Source organism: Talpa europaea (genome assembly GCF_964194135.1).
Source record: "Talpa europaea genome assembly, chromosome: 7".
NCBI lineage: Eukaryota > Metazoa > Chordata > Mammalia > Eulipotyphla > Talpidae > Talpa > Talpa europaea.
Genome location: NC_140074.1, coordinates 121,929,444 through 121,945,363, shown reverse-complemented (window position 1 = coordinate 121,945,363; position 15,920 = coordinate 121,929,444). Strand labels below are relative to the sequence as shown.

At 57.2% G+C, this 15,920-nt stretch overlaps 1 protein-coding gene across 1 annotated transcript; it reads left to right on the top strand.

Annotated features, from left to right (window-relative positions):
* Positions 1–987: 987 nt before the first annotated feature.
* On the top strand, positions 988–11,458 carry SLC4A1 (solute carrier family 4 member 1 (Diego blood group); the record flags this gene model as incomplete). The annotated part of the gene is made up of 19 exons (XM_084236504.1): positions 988–1,002; positions 1,123–1,213; positions 2,194–2,255; positions 2,987–3,167; positions 3,267–3,402; positions 4,081–4,204; positions 4,342–4,426; positions 4,566–4,747; positions 5,209–5,419; positions 5,659–5,871; positions 6,021–6,169; positions 6,276–6,470; positions 7,403–7,576; positions 8,016–8,105; positions 8,571–8,737; positions 9,266–9,519; positions 10,344–10,513; positions 10,594–10,770; positions 11,340–11,458. The coding sequence occupies 19 exons, from the start codon at positions 988–990 to the stop codon at positions 11,418–11,420; spliced, it is 2,757 nt and encodes a 918-aa protein (XP_084092630.1). The 3' UTR covers positions 11,421–11,458.
* Between the last annotated feature and the right edge of the window lie 4,462 nt (positions 11,459–15,920).

Here is a 15,920-nt window from a genome sequence, read left to right as displayed (position 1 = left end):
GGGTCTTCTGCTGGACCCTTCTCACCCTGGCTGGACCCCAGGGCGCCAAGCCAGCAGTGGGACAGCGCTCCGAGTTTTAGCCAACATGTGCTTATTGAACACCTACTAAGTGGCAGCCCTAGGGGTGCACGGGCCAGTGGGGACTGAGACACGCAGGTCTCTGCCCTCCCGCGCCTTCCCTTCTAGGGCTGTCGTCAGACAATAGATCCACCGTGTGCACCGGGACAGTTTGTGAATGTTCGGGTAGTGGGGGGGGGCGGGGCTGGGAGCCCGGGGAGGTGACATTTGAGGGGAGACTGAGAAGGGCTGAGGGGGAGGGGGAGGGCATCCAGCATATCACGACTGCAGGTGCAAAGGCCCTGGGGGGGAAGGGGCTTGGTCAGGAGGCCAAGGGGCTAGGTGGGGAGAGAGCCGAAGAGAGGGAGTGGGGTGGGGAAAGAGGACACCACATCACCCCGCTTGCGAGGTGCCGCACAGACAGCAGCCATTTCTGTAGAAGGGGGTCTTGTGGAGTCTCTGGGGAGCTAAGCTCCCTGAAGGGGGAACAGTCATGCCCCTTGGGCTGCCTACTTGGGGGGCAGGCAGGAGAAGCTGGGAGAGGGCTGGAGGTGGGAGGAAGGAGTTGGCTATGAAGGTCACACCCGCATCCTCTCCAAACACCCTCCACGCCAAACTTCTTCCCTGCGCTGCCCCGTCTCCACACCCCTGCAGGCCCCCCCCACATCTCCACACCCCTGCAGGCCCCCCCACGTCTCCACACCCCTGCAGGCCCCCCACCTGCACATCCAGCCCCGTCCTCCAAGCCCCCAGCCACGTCCTTCCTCTGACCTCACTGTGTCCCACTGCGCAGGGTCCCCCTTCCCTCAGAGGCAATGCCCTGGGGGGGGACCAGACACCCCAGCGTGCTCAGCTGTGCCCCTCCCCGCAGGGACCCACGGGTTATGCTGGAGGCTCTGCCGCAGGCCAGCCACACATCCAGTCAGCGCCATGGGGGACTCGCAGGTGAGTCCATGGGGCTGCGGGGCTCCCACCTGGGGACTCCTGGCAGGGGCCCGCACTCCTGTCCTCATGGGGGCCCAAGGGGATCCCTCGCAGCCCAGCCCTCATGGCCTCTTTCTGCAGGAGGATTATGAGGAGGGGATGGAGGAGATTCTAGAGCAGGAGGAATATGAAGACCCAGGAGCACCCGTGCCCCAGATGGAAGAGCCAGAAGGTGAGCCCCCTCCTCCCCTCTCTGCTGGGTCCCAGACAGGGGCAGCTGAGGAGCTTGTCCTCCCCTTCCACAGCGCCCCCCCCGTGCCCCCCCACACCCCCATACCCCAGCCCAGGTCTCCCATAATCCTGGTTGATTGAAGGATAAACAGTTTTGTTTGAAATGATCACAGGAGGTGACTGGGGGTGGAGGCGGGGTCAGTCACCCGGCACAGTGCCCCCTGGATGGGAGAGGGCAGCAGGCCCTTCTGGACAAGGGCGTGAGCCCACAGGCTGCCTGTGTTGTGAGTGCTGCCGCTGGGCCAGGCCCTGGGCCACTTCTAGAAACACCTTTCTGTCTTGGGGGTCAGGGTCCTGAGAAAGGTGGCTGTGGGGTACCCCTGGGCAGAGACATAAGGAAATCTTCCAGGGCTTGTCCAAGGTCTTAGGGGAGCCCCCGGCCAGCACCTGTTTACTGTCAACAGGGCATAAATGCTGGCAATTGGTACCGAAGATAAGAGGCCCCTCTGGGAACTGAGGGGTGGGAGGGTGGGGGGAGATATAAGGAGCAGACCCCCGGCCCGCCCGGCACTCAGAGCTCAGCTTGGAGGCTGCGAGCAGCTGCTGGGCTGGCGGGATCTGTGAGGCAGGTGGGAATAAGGAAGGGCTGTCCCAGAAGGTGGCGGGAGGAGACCCTGGCATAGGCCTGCGAACGGCCGTTCAGGACGCTGGTCACCCGGCAAGGACCCTCCCCCTCGCCCTGAGGATGAGTCCCAGGGGTGGCGCGCAGCACAGACGGGAGCCACAGTCTGAGAACAGGCGTGAGAGCCACAACCCACTGCGTGGCAGGGGTGGAGTGGGGGCACCGGCCCAGGGGCAGTGGAAGGGAGTAGAGGCGGCTCTGGTGCTGCTCTCGGGGCTCAAGACTTGTGGTAGGTGATACTGGGGGTCTCGAGGCGGGAATTGTCTGGGGGCCACGCTAACTGGCATCTGGGTTTTCAGCTCATCCCACCGAGCCAACAGCCACCGACTATCAAACTACATCACACTCGGGCACCCACGAGGTGAGGACACTGCCCCCCCCCAAACATCTTCCATGCTGCCCTTGCAACCCACCATTCTACCAGAGAGGAGCAGACAGCTACAGGGTGGGGGAATCCCACAAACAGGCTAAGAAGGAGTGGGGGTTCTGGGCAATGGAAGGGCAAAGCACACGCCCCTCTGTTGGGGCCCCCCACGCAGAGAGAGACTGACTGCTGGAGGTCACAGCCCCCCAGCCCTTTGGCCCTGGCTGGGCAGTCAGGTGCTCTCTACGGAAGAGAGCCATGACCCCACTGGACACCAGACCCCCTAGCCAATGAGGAAACTGGGTCTACCCTCAGCTAGGCCAGGGAGGAATCACCTGGCCCCAGAGAACCCCAAGTGTATTCTGTGGCCACTCACCAATCTCAGAGGGGAAATACTGACCCAGTGACCCCAAGATTCCCTCTCCTTCCCTCCCAAGTGCCCCTTTGGTCTGAGATTCTCCAAATGCCTCTGAAATGGGGTGAGGGGCCTGGTCAGGAAGTTGGGGGATAGAGCAAGAGGTGTGGGGTACACCGAAAGGACCCTGAAGCATCCCCCCTTCTCATCTCACTCAACCTTCCAGAAAGGCTGTGACTGCCTGGGTTCGGAGTCTGACACCTAGCGCTCCAGGGCCCTGAGTACCTGCTGAGGGCCCCTCAGACCTGGGGTCCCAGTCTCCCCATGGCCCACCCTGGGCCCCGGGGACTAATTCAGGCCTGTTGGGCTGCAGATCTATGTGGAGCTGCAGGAGCTGGTGATGGATGAGAAGAATATGGAGCTGTGCTGGATGGAGGCAGCACGCTGGGTGCGGCTGGAGGAAAACCTGGGAGAGAATGGAGTCTGGGGCCGCCCGCACCTGTCTTACCTCACCTTCTGGAGCCTCCTGGAGCTGCAGAGAGCCTTCGCCAAGGGTGAGCCCTGCCTGGTCCCTCTGCGGCCCCTGCCCTGTGAGGCTTGGCGGGGGAAGGAGGGCCGTGGCAGCCACCGAGCTCACCCTCCACTGCTCATAGGTTCTGTCCTCCTGGACCTGCCAGAGACCTCCCTGGCTGGGGTGGTCAACCAGCTGCTGGACACGTTCATCTACGAGGAGCAGATCCGGCCCCAGGACAGAGATGAGCTGCTGCGGGTCCTGCTGCTCAAACACAGGTGCCCCTGCCTGCCAGGGCCTGACGCCATGCTCAAAGGGCCACCTCCCCAGCCCACCCGCCGCAAGGTCTCCCTGGGGCCTGGATGGCTCCTCCTTGCAGGCCAGGGCCCACCTTTCTTCCATGATGGCACCTGCGGCTGACACCTCCAGAGGACAGAGCCTGAGAAGAAGGCCCTCCCTGCGAGCCATTCTTTTTTTTTTTTTTTAGGATTTATTTATTTATGCATATATCAATAAACAGGAAGTAGGCCAGAGGTGTGGGGGGTGAGAGGATTCACCAGAGAAAGTGGGGAGCAGAACATGCAGATCCACTGAAATACACTGCTGAGGGGAGCAGAGGGTGAGGCAGGAGAGGTCTGCTGCGCCATGTGGGTTGCTCCCTGGCTGGCTGGGGATCGAACTTGTGCTGCAGTGGCTGGTGATAGCTTGACAGTGCTGTCTTTAACCCCTGTGCCACCAGGGAGGCCTGGTGCCATCCATTTTGTGGCTCCACCCAATCATTCCAGATAGAGACCACCCGCTTGCGTCTGGATCATCCTTCTGGGGAGGCTGGTTCTCCAGGATCTCTCTAGTCTGGTCCCCGGAAAGTCCTACTCTGTCCCTCCCACTGCGTGTCTCCACTCTGCTGGGGGCCAGGCCTGAACAGCTGACTCAGCCATGTCCCCTGTGTCCCGCAGCCATGCCGGAGACCTGGGGTCCTTGGGGAGCGTGAAGCCCGTGGTCCTGACACGTTCTGGGGAGCCCTCACAGCCTCTCCTCCCCCAACCTCCCTCGCTGGAGACTCAGCTCTTCTGTGAACAGGTGAGGATGTCCCAGGGGTGTGGGGGGAGTCCCCAACCTGAACACAGAGGCAAGTGAGAATGGGTGGGGGAGGAGGAAGCCCGGGCATCTTGGGTCCAGAACATTGGAGGATTCCCCTCCCACCCTCCTTCCTGCAGGGAGAAGGCGGCACAGAAGGGCGCTCGCCATCTGGAATTCTGGAAAAGATCCCCCCGGATTCGGAGGCCACCCTGATACTAGTGGGTAAGAGGCCAGTGTCCCCCCACACTTCTCACCCCCTGCTTTTACCTCCTGCCCTGGCTCAGCCTGCCTTTCCCTAAACCTGGCCCCATCAGTGCCCACTTCACCTGGCCTGACCGCCTCTCCCCGCCCCTCCCTACAGGCCGCGCTGCCTTCCTGGAGCGCCCTGTGCTGGGCTTTGTGAGGCTGCAGGAGGCAGCGGTGCTGGAGGCCCTGGAGCTGCCAGTGCCCGTGCGCTTCCTCTTCGTGTTGCTGGGACCCGAGAGACCCAGCACCAGCTATACCCAGCTGGGCCGGGCAGCTGCCACCCTCATGTCAGAGCGGGTGAGGAGGGGCTGGCAAGGGCGGGGGACCCCAGGTGAAAGCCGAGGCCCCTTCTCCATCCGGGACTGGACTGTGTGGCTTTAGCTTCTCTAGTTCGGCCCATTCAGGCTAATCCAGCTGCTTCTGTCCTGTCTGGCTGGGGGTGGCCGGTCTGTGTCCTCTGCCTTCGCCCTGCTCCATCTGCCCTGGTCCAGTCTGCACCACTTGGACCCTGCTCGACCCAGTTTGACCTTGTCTGGCCTAGTCTTCTCTAGCTCCCCCTGGCCTGCAGACACCCACTGCTCTGCCCCAGTCCTCTCGCCTCTCCCCATTGGGTCCATCTGTCTCCCCAAAGCTTTCATAGTTGGGGTTGGAGAGAGGCAGGGAAAGCTCTTCCTAGCAAAAAGGAGCTAAGTGACACCTGGACTCGAGTCCTTTCCTCCAGCGGGTCCAGGTCCCCTGAGCCTCTCTCCTGTCCCCAGGTGTTCCGCACAGAGGCATATCTGGCCCAGAGCAGGGGAGAGCTGGTGCAATCCCTGGAGGGCTTCCTGGACTGCAGTCTGGTGCTGCCTCCCACAGATGCCCCCTCCGAGCAAGCGCTGCTCAGTCTGGTGCCAGTGCAGCGGGAGCTGCTGCGGAGACGCTACCTGCCCAGCCCTGCCAAGCCCGACCCCAGCTTCTACAAGGGCCTAGGTACCTGCCCTGCCCAGCCCAAGGCTTTCCAAGCCCCCACAGGTCCTCAGACACCCCTGCATAGTCCTGTGAGCACCTGCCTCCCCTCTCCCCCTCAAATATCCTGGTGTCACCCCTCCCTGTCCTCCTGACTCCCAGCTGCCCTGGCCACTCCTTTCCCATCAGACACTATTCCTGACCCCCTCTCTCCACACCTCCCCCGTCACCCCTTGTGACCACGGTCTTGTCCTTTACTACAGACTTGAATGGGGGTCCAGGGGTCCCTGGTGGCCCGGATGACCCTTTGCAGAGGACAGGCAATCTCTTTGGGGGCCTGGTACGTGACATCCGGCGCCGTTACCCCCGCTATTTGAGTGACATCACGGACGCGCTCAGCCCCCAGATCTTGGCTGCTGTCATCTTTATCTACTTTGCTGCCCTTTCACCTGCCGTCACCTTCGGTGGCCTCCTGGGTGAGTGCCCCTCACCTCTGGTCCTTTGGCCTCTGTGTCGGCCCTGCCTTCTGACCCAGTTTGACATTCTACACCCTTGCATCTGTCAGCCCCTGAAATGCACCTGGAAATGTCTCCTGACCTTGACCCACTGTAACTTCTACCCACAGGAGAAAAGACCCAGAACATGATGGGGGTGTCGGAGCTGCTCATCTCCACTGCTGTGCAGGGCATTCTCTTTGCCCTGCTGGGGGCACAGCCCCTCCTCGTGGTCGGCTTCTCGGGACCCTTGCTCGTGTTTGAGGAAGCCTTCTATTCGGTAGCTGTTCTGGCCCCACTGTGGCCCTGGCCCTGGCCCCGCCTGCCTCATGCTGGGTGCCCAGGCCCCGCTTGTCTGACCCCAGCTCCCTCTGGCCACCCTGCAGTTCTGCCAGAGTAATGGCCTGGAGTACATCGTGGGCCGCGTGTGGATCGGCATCTGGCTCATCCTGTTGGTGGTACTGGTGGTGGCCTTCGAGGGCAGCTTCCTGGTCCGCTTCATCTCCCGCTATACCCAGGAAATCTTCTCCATCCTCATCTCCCTCATCTTCATCTTTGAGACCTTCACCAAGCTGGTCAAGGTGGGGGTCCATGGGTGTCTGGGCGTGAGCGTGCCTGTGAGACTGCAGACACGACGTGAGCGTGTGTCATGATGCCGTGTCTGCGTGGCCTTGGCGTGGCTCATGGTGTGTGACTGTAATCACATCCATACTGACACCTGCTCTCTGTGGCCTGGTATTCTTACCACGACTGTGCACGAGAGGGCACCTCCCTGTGCATGTGCACATGTCTGTGTTTATGGCCACACAAGGAGAGGCAAATGGGCGAGTAGGTATGAGACTAAATGTGAGGAACTGCATGCATGATGGGGGGCCACGGTTCTGGATGCTCTGGAGTCCCCTCTTCCCTCTCCTGCACTTGCTGTCAAGAGCAAGTGTATGCTGGAGCGCCTGCCTCAGCTCTGTCACCCTTAACCATGCCTGCATTTGCATTTTATGTGGGGGAGGGTAATGCTGTGATTGCTCCTGATTTTGTTGGTTGGTAGGTGTTTCTATTTCCAAGTCTTTAAAACCCTTTTAAGGAAACTTCTCGGCAATTCCTACCCTCCAGTCTCATGTCTCCTGGGTGCTCTCATGTTCATATGTGTTCGTTGCCTCCATGGCCCACCCACATACCTAGCCAGGTCCTCCTGAAACCAAGTTGTAGAATCCAAGGCCTCTCTATCTCCATGTCAGTTAAAGAAGATGGATGGATGGATGGATGGATGGATGGATGGATGGATGGATGGATGGATGGGCGGATGGATGGATGGACAGGCAAAAGGATGAATGAATGATGGGTGGATGGATGGATGGGCGGATGGACAGGCAGAAGGATGAATGAATGATGGGTGGATAGATAGATGACTAGATGATGGGCAGATCGGATGGATGTGTGGATGGGTGGATGGAGGATAGATGCGGGGAAACAGGACGCCTTGTGTTTTTTTTTTTTGTTTTTTTTTTTGCTGCAGATCTTCAAGGACCACCCACTGCAAAAACATTACAAGTATAACGTGACAGTAGACCCCAAACCTCAGGACCCGCTGCCCAACACAGCCCTCCTCTCCCTTGTGCTCATGGCTGGAACCTTCTTCTTCGCCATGACGCTGCGCAAGTTCAAGAACAGCTCCTACTTTCCAGGCAAGGTCAGTGTATCCTCCCGACCTGCTCTTGCCTGCACTGCCCTGTCCCACTCACACCACCCCGCCTCTCCCCTGCCACTTCCCGCCTTCTTCCCTAGAATCCCACTCCCAATTCCAAGCCTCCCCGGCCCCCTCCTCACCCAGGGTTTCACTTTTCTGGCAAGCCCACCTCCCCTTCCAGCATGCTCAGGTTGAGAACCCAGTGGGGAGCCAGAGATAGTTCTTAGAAGGGCGTGGAGAAGCTGTGGGGCTGCAGTGGAGACTGCTTCAGAGGAAGGAGAAAGGAGATCCACATATTAAGGTGCAGGACAGAGCATTAAATACTGATGGATGCCTGGGAAGAGCAGGGCCCCTAGGTGAAGACGGGGCAGAAGCGAAGGCAAGAGGAAGGCGGGCGGTGAGGGCAACTGGGCACTGACACTGGTCCCTCACCTACCCTCAGCTGCGGCGGGTCATCGGGGATTTTGGGGTTCCCATCTCCATCCTGATCATGGTGGTGGTGGACACTTTCATCGGGGACACATACACCCAGGTAACGCTCTCCCCCTCCCCTCCTCACCCCTAGTTCATTTCCCCAGCACCTGGCCTCCCCAAGCAGCTTCCTCAAACCTGAAGTCAGCTAAATCTACCCTTAATCCCTCCCGCTACCCCAGGAGCCCCAGGTTCTTGCCATAGCCCCGCTGAATCCCTTTGGTCAAAGCAAAGACTTGGACCATATTGTCCTTTACTCCTTAACTCGAGGCAGTAGGAAAGACGCTCAGCATGAATCTCAGTTCCGCCATCAAATAGCTGTGTGATACAGAGCAAACTATACAGCCTCTCTGATCTGGTTTCCTCACCTGTAAAGTTGGGAGTGAGAAGAGGTATATAAAGGGCTTAGTTCAAGCAGGGGCTCAATATAAGTAGGTTCCCAAGAGCCCAGGACGCTGGCTCCCCCTACCCCCACCGCAACCCATCTCCCTTCCCAGAGTGTTCTCACCAGCGCCCCCTCCTGCAGAAACTCAGCGTGCCTAAAGGCCTCACCGTGTCCAACACCACTGCCCGGGGCTGGTTCATACACCCCCTGGGCTTGCGCAAAAAGTTCCCAGTCTGGATGATGTTTGCCTCCGCCCTGCCCGCCCTGCTTGTCTTCATTCTCATCTTCCTGGAGTCCCAGATCACCACGTAAGAGCAGTGTGGGGCTGGGGCTGGGAGGGTCTGAGGCAGGTGGGCAGGACAGGGAGGACTGGACTCTAGTCTTAACCATGTGCATGACCCTCCTGACCAGCAGGAATGATGGACAGGTGGGTGGGGTTGGTTCTGGCTTTGTGGGACCAGACAGTATATCATCTGGGGAGCGCTTTTCAATAAAAAGACGACTAAATGAAGCTAAAAAGTATAGGTGCTAGATCTTGGAAGGAGCCTCTTCCAGGGAGGCTCCCTACAATCTGCTCCAGTAGCTTCTGGGTGGATCTGTCTGTGGACATTCTAGGAGGTGTCTGAAGACACTTCTGCTCATAGAAGCTAACCCATCTGAGTTCTCATCTGGGTTCCCAGGAGAGGGCGGGAGGGAGGGAAGCAAGACACTTCAAGGGAGAGGGCAGAGAAGGACAAATTGAGGTACAGAGGGACCCAAGTATGGGAACGGGAGGAAGGGGCAGCGTGGGTATGGTGAGGGAGAGCCCTTCTTACCCTGACCTTCCCCGCCCTCAGGCTGATTGTCAGCAAACCAGAGCGCAAGATGGTCAAGGGTTCCGGCTTCCACCTGGACCTGCTGCTGGTCATGGGCATGGGCGGGATAGCTGCTCTCTTCGGGATGCCCTGGCTCAGTGCCACCACTGTGCGATCTGTCACCCATGCCAATGCCCTCACTGTCATGGGCAAGGCCAGCGCCCCAGGGGCTGCGGCCCAGATCCAGGAGGTCAAGGAGCAGAGGATCAGTGGCCTCCTGGTCTCCCTGCTTGTGGGTAAGTGAGGCCACACTCCCCACCATGCTCTGGCCCTGCCCTGGCCCCCAGCCCTGCCCCTGAGGACCCAGTGCACCTACCACCCTGCCCATTGGGCAGCCAGACCTCCCCACACTTCTGCCCACATCTTTCCAGCATCATTTACTTACAGGAGAGAATTCTGGAGGAAATGTCCAGGGCACTGGGCTGGGCTGTGAGCAGGGGAGGCGGCTACTCCTCTACTGAGGTCTCAAGGCAGGACCCTGTATCAGAGTTCATCCAACAGAAGCTCAGTGAACTCTGGGTCCAGCCCTGTCCTGTCAAGTGTGTCTCCCTGTCTGGGTCGGTTTTCCTGCCTGCACCATTACAGGATTCGTTAAATGCCTGGATCTCTCGAGCTCAGTTGTACAAGTTACAGTGCTACAGGCATAATCTGGATTTGGGGGAGCCAGAAGGGGCACTGGGGTTGATCCAAGTTCTGGAACAGCTGAGAGTCCAGCTGAGTTTGGTGTGGACAGCCAGGGAGGTGTCTGTGGGAGCACTGGGGTTTGGGTAGGTGGAGGGTGATGGAGGCATTTGGGGCTGAGCTGAGTGACCGCTGATCTCTGTGAGCCTCTCTCGTTAAGGGAGCAGGTGCTGCAGGCAGGCAGGAACCCCTGTTCTCTCACTCACTCCCTGTGTGGCCTTAGGTTGGCTCACCTCTCTGAGCCCATTTCCTCATCTCTAAAATGGGGACGATACTGATTAAGAGCATCCATGGGGTGCCTATGTGGTCTCACTGTCCAGCCCCTCTGGGGGGATCATCAGGGGCTCCTGGGGCTGACAGTGTGTGGTTCTCCCCACAGGCCTATCCATCCTCATGGGGCCCATCCTGTCCCGCATCCCCCTGGCTGTGCTATTTGGCATCTTTCTCTACATGGGGATCACCTCCCTCAGCGGCATCCAGCTCTTTGATCGCATCTTGCTTCTGTTCAAGCCGCCCAAGCACCACCCAGATGTGCCCTACGTCAAGCGGGTACCCTCCTGGGGGGCCCAGCCTGGGTGGGGGTGGGCTACGGGCGCCGGGCAGACAGTGACCCCAGCCTCCGCCCGCAGGTGAAGACCTGGCGCATGCACGTGTTCACGTTCATCCAGATCATCTGCCTGGTGGTGCTGTGGTTGGCAAAGTCCCACCCCACCACCTCGCTGGCCCTGCCCTTCATCCTCATCCTCACTGTGCCCCTGCGACGCCTCCTGCTGCCCTTCATCTTCAGGAACCTGGAGCTCCAGTGTGTGAGTGGCTGCTGGGGGCCTGGGGCAGGGGAGGGTGCAGAGAGGGCAGAGACGGAGACAGGGCTCCTAGAGCTGGGGCGGCAGAGGGGTCGGGAGGATGTGAGAGGTCTTGGGCTAAGGAAGGCGGACAGGCATGGTTAAGGCCTGGGACAAGGGTCTGCATCAAATCCTGGGCCTGCCCCATCCTAGTGTGTGATCTCCAGCAAGTGACCTCATTTCTCTGTGCCTCGGGGCTTGCTCCCCTGTAAAGGGAGGAGCAATGACTGGGTGGTGGAGGCTTCCGAGTCACGCGGGGTGTGCTCCCCACTGTGGCCCGTCCCATGTTCTAGCAAACCATTTTGGACAGTGGCTCCTCCAGAACACAGGTCTCTGTGGGGTGCTCGTCAGGGTCCCGGGCCCCCAGGGGCCCCTCACCCTTTGGGAACCACTTGTTTAGACCGACCCTAGGAACAGAGGGAGCAGGATAGTTCTTGTGAAGATTCAGAGGCAGGCCCTGTCCTAACCCCAGGGGAGGTCTCAGTGCATGGAGGGCTCATTGCTCACCCGCCCTCCTTGCCCCGCTCCTCCAGCTGGACGCTGACGATGCCAAGGCGACCTTCGACGAGGAAGACGGTCAGGATGAATATGATGAGGTGCCCATGCCTGTCTGAGGGGAGGGCCCAGGACCCAGAGCCCCCTCTGCCATCCCCTTCCCCACTTCCCCAGGAAAATCCGAAGTTCATGGACACCTCCCGGATTCCCAGATCCCTCCTGGGGCAGCAGCTGAGGCCCTGGGGCTGTGGGTGGGGGAATAAAGGGGTATCTAGGAAATGTTCCCTAGCAGGTAGAGTGGCCATTTTAGAGGATTTGCTACACAGTCCCTCCTGCTGCCACACTGAGGAAATCCTGTGCTGGAAAATGTAGACCCGGCGGCCCCAGCTCCTCCGGCACACAGGGGGCAGTAGCTAGGGTAGAAGTAGGTTGGGAAGGTCAAGTTCCTGCTGCTGTATGACCTTGGGCAAATCCCTGGACCCAGCCTCTGCTGGGTATACTGATGATAACACCCACATCACAGCATGGTTGCTGAGGCCCTAAGAGAAATGTGAACAAGGGCTTCTGTAAGCTCGGAAAGGACTAGTATACAGTAGTCATCACTCTTCTGCAAGCCTGCCCGAGGTCACACAGCTCCTGAGCCACGCCCCTGGGCTTCAGACCAGGTCTCCTATGTCTGAGGCCAGACCTCTGAGCTCTACCTTAGATGGTGGCAGCCCCTGAGGACTCCTCCCTTCCGCTCCGCTCCCACCTCCTGCCCTGGGCCCCCTTCTCTGGGGCAGAGGAAGGTGTCCTGGTGAGGACAAAGGGCAGGTGAAGGCACGACCAGGCTAGGACTCAGGACTCCAAGTGCCTGCTCCTTTCACCCATGCCTCATTCATTCACTCATTCATTCATCACTAACATTAACTGAGGCCCTGGCTCCTGTGGACACAGGTGACTGAGACCAGACCCTGCCCTGGGGAGGGGGGTGGGGGGCAGCACACAGTCTGTTTTAGACTGGGGTGGGGGGAAGCGGGGAGGAGGTGGGAACACAGGGAAGAGGTGGGGGATGTTTGTAATTTATTGTGTATTTTCTTAGAGCTTTCAATATATTTTGGCTTCACACACATATACACGCCCTGGCCGCTGCTTTAGAGCCCCAATGTCCCCAACCCCAACCAAACTGAATCTTGGGGAGAACCCAGATTTGACCAATTAGTGTAGGAGTCAACAGGGTCTGTAGAATATGGGCAAAATCTATTTTTTTACAAAACAAAAATATAAAAAGAGTTGAAGGAACTAGATGTGGTGAGAGAGAGTGGAAACTGGGAATCAGGGTAAGACAGAAAAGAAAGGAGGTTGAGAAGGCCGACACTTCACCGTTCTAAGCCTCAGTTTCCTCATCTGTAAAATGGGAACAATAATGGTACCTACCTCGTAGGGTTGTTATAAGGATTCAGTGCGACAGTGCATGTAAAGCACTTGCTTAGCGCAGAGCCTGGCCTCAGGCCTTGGAGAAAGAGCTCAGTCAACATTAGCTGCTGGATTGTCACCCTGATGGGGATGTCCCTGCCCCCTCCCTCCCTCTGCTCCTTGGTCACTGCTAAGAAAAGTGGAAACATGCCAACCATGTTGTAGCGCTTCCCTGTGATGCTTGGGAATCGGTGTTGCCAATAAATGTATCTGTGGTGGAGTAACTAACTGCCTGCTGGGCCCCCTCCTGGCGCTGGGGCCCCAATAGGCAGACATGGGAAAAGTGGACCTGGTAAGGGGATGCAGCCCTGGGAGGGGCAGGAGAGCCAGGCTGGGGTGTGCTGGAGCTGGGGGCAGCCAGGGCTGCTGGCTCTGAGCCCTCGGGGTGGAGAGGTCAGCTCGTGGTAATTGAAGGAAGACAAGTTGACACTCCCGACCGCCTTCCTCTGGGCACCAGCAAGTCCCAAGGTGTAGGGGGGAGGTGTCAAGGGGGCCTTGCCCCTCCCCCCTCTGTACTTGTGGATCCCACATCAGCCTCTTACTACCGTCTCAAGCTGGCAGCACTTGGGAGAGGATCATCAGAGAGGAAAACCAGGTCGGAAGAGGGTTTGGCCATGGGAATATGACTTGTCACCTGTTCCAGAAGAGCGACACCTCTTGACCAGCTTTTGCTCGCTCACACCTTTGTCCCTTTGGAGTCTCTGCCCCTAAACCCAGCCCAGGGGAATGCTGGGCCAGACATGGCCCATCCCTGGAGAGAAGACTGCCAGAACATAATCCCTCCACACCTCCCTTCCCAGTCCTCCAGCGAGAGGTCAGTGCGGGCCTGGCTGCCTGGCTTCCTTCCCTGAGTCTATATTTATTTGCTGTCTATCCCCGGCTGACCCCTCCCAGGCTGGCCTGGGTGGCCACCAAGGGCCAGAGAGCTAACATGGCTCCAGGGAGGGCAGTGCCAGCCACCCACCTCCCACACACAGCAGCTTCCAGCCCCCAAGGCCCTGGCCTTCTCCCCAGGGCTGGCCAGGACCCTAACCCCACCCAGAGTGGGAAGGCATTAGGGAAATGTAAAGGCTGCAGAAATGGATGGGTTCCACCTCCCGGCTGCCTGAGACCTCACTTCCTGCCTCCCCCACCCCATCCTCTCAGGATTTTCCTTCTGCCTCCATCCAGCATGCCCTCCCCACCTACACACACACCCTCACAATCTGCAGTTCAGTGCACGGCTCATGCCATTCCCACTCTTTCGTGAAAACTCCCCCAACAGGCCTTAACTGTGGGAACAAGGGTCGCCCTTTTGTGGTTATGGGAATTCAACAGAATCAAAAACTCTTTACCTGAAGATGTTCTTTGCAAGACTATCTATGAAAGCAAGAATAGAAGAAAGAAAAGAAAATGAGTGAGAACCCAAATACTCAGAAATAAGAGCAGTTAGTAAATTACAGTAAATTGCAGCACATCAACACCATGAGCCCATAGGCAGGCCTCCACATGATGATTGCTCTGAATAAGCCTTTCGATCAGTTTGTTGTAACAAATGGTCTTGGATCTTTGAGGCCAAGGTGTTTGGAATTCTAGCTTTGTGATTTCGCAGGAATTGGACAAAGAACCTCATCTCTGAGTTCACTTTTCCCCATTGGAGATAATCACACTGTTACTGAGAAGATAATTTGAGATCATATACCTCGAGGTCCAGGCCCAGTGCTGGCATTTAGTAAGCGAAAGTTCATTCCTGTTTCTTAAGTAAGGCACAGAGTGATGTAACCATCCTGGTGACAGCCGTGCAGACAAATAGAGCACAGGAATGAAGGTTCAGGCTTAGACAGAAAGAATCAAAATGCCACAGGGGTAGAGTCCTAGGCGCGATCAGACTCCCCTCCCTTCCTTTTGTACTTTAGGTCCAGAGGGCTAAGTTAATCATCCCCTCGGTATGGAGCAGATCACCATTGATTATTCATCCCTGCTCCCTTCCTTCTTTTTTGGGCTCATATGCCATTTCTTCCCCCCACCCCCATAGGAGCAACTCATCTGTGTAATATGTTCTTGAAAATATGGTATTGTTTTAAATTTTATTATGAACATTTTAATAATACAAAATAGAGATAATAGTATAATCAACCACCATATACTCATCTCCCAGAATCAAAACTGATCAAGATTTTGAAATCGCACTTAAATCTTTGCCTAAAATGTATATCTTTCATCTTTCTCTTTTTCTTCCTTTGCCGAACTAAATCATTTTAAATCCTGAACATCATGCTCTTTCACGCATATATTTTTCAGCTGTGCACCTCTCCTCCCATCCCATGGAACATTTTCTCTCTCTCTTTTTTATAATTTTTTAAAAAAATTTGTTTATGCATACAAGAGCTGGGGTACAGGCCAGAGATGCCGGAGGTGACAGGATTCACCAGAGACAGAGTGGGGAACAGAACAGGCAGATTGACTGAAGTATACTGCAGAGGGGAGCAGCGGGCAAGTCAGGAGAGATCTGTTTCACCATGTGGGTTTCTCTCTGGTCAGCCGGGGATCAAACTCATGCTGCAGAGGCTGCGGATTGCTTCATAGTGCGGTGCTTAACCCCTTGCGCCATCAGGAAGCCCCTTTTTTATAATTTCTGATTACAAGAACTGGGGTAGAGGCCAGAGGTGTGTGGGGGGGTGGTGAGAAGACTCACCAGAGACAGAGTGGGGAGCAGAACAGATTTTACTGAAATACTCTGCTGAAGGGAGCAGGGCACAGACAGGAGAGGTCTGCTGCGCCATATGTGGGTCAGCTCCACATTTTCTTAGTGCAGTGCCATCATCACACCCAACAAAACTAACAGTAACACCTTGGTATTATTACCATGCAATCCATAATCAAACAATCTGGGTGTGTGTTTCTATATAGTATCAGAGTTGCCTTGTAGGTTCACTCTTCAGAGTTCTTCTTTTCCCCAGCGCTGTGGTTTTAAAACACACCCAGGGTGCAGCAGACCTCTCCTGTCTCCCCCGCTGCTCCCCTCAGCAGTGTATTTCAATAGATCTGCCTGTTCTGCTCCCCACTCTGTCTCTGGTGAATCCTCTCACCCCGCCCCCTGCACCTCTGGCCTACACCCCAGTTCTTGTATGCATAAAAAATTTTTAAAAAATCTTTAAATAAATAAAACCCCCCAAGGCTGCTCA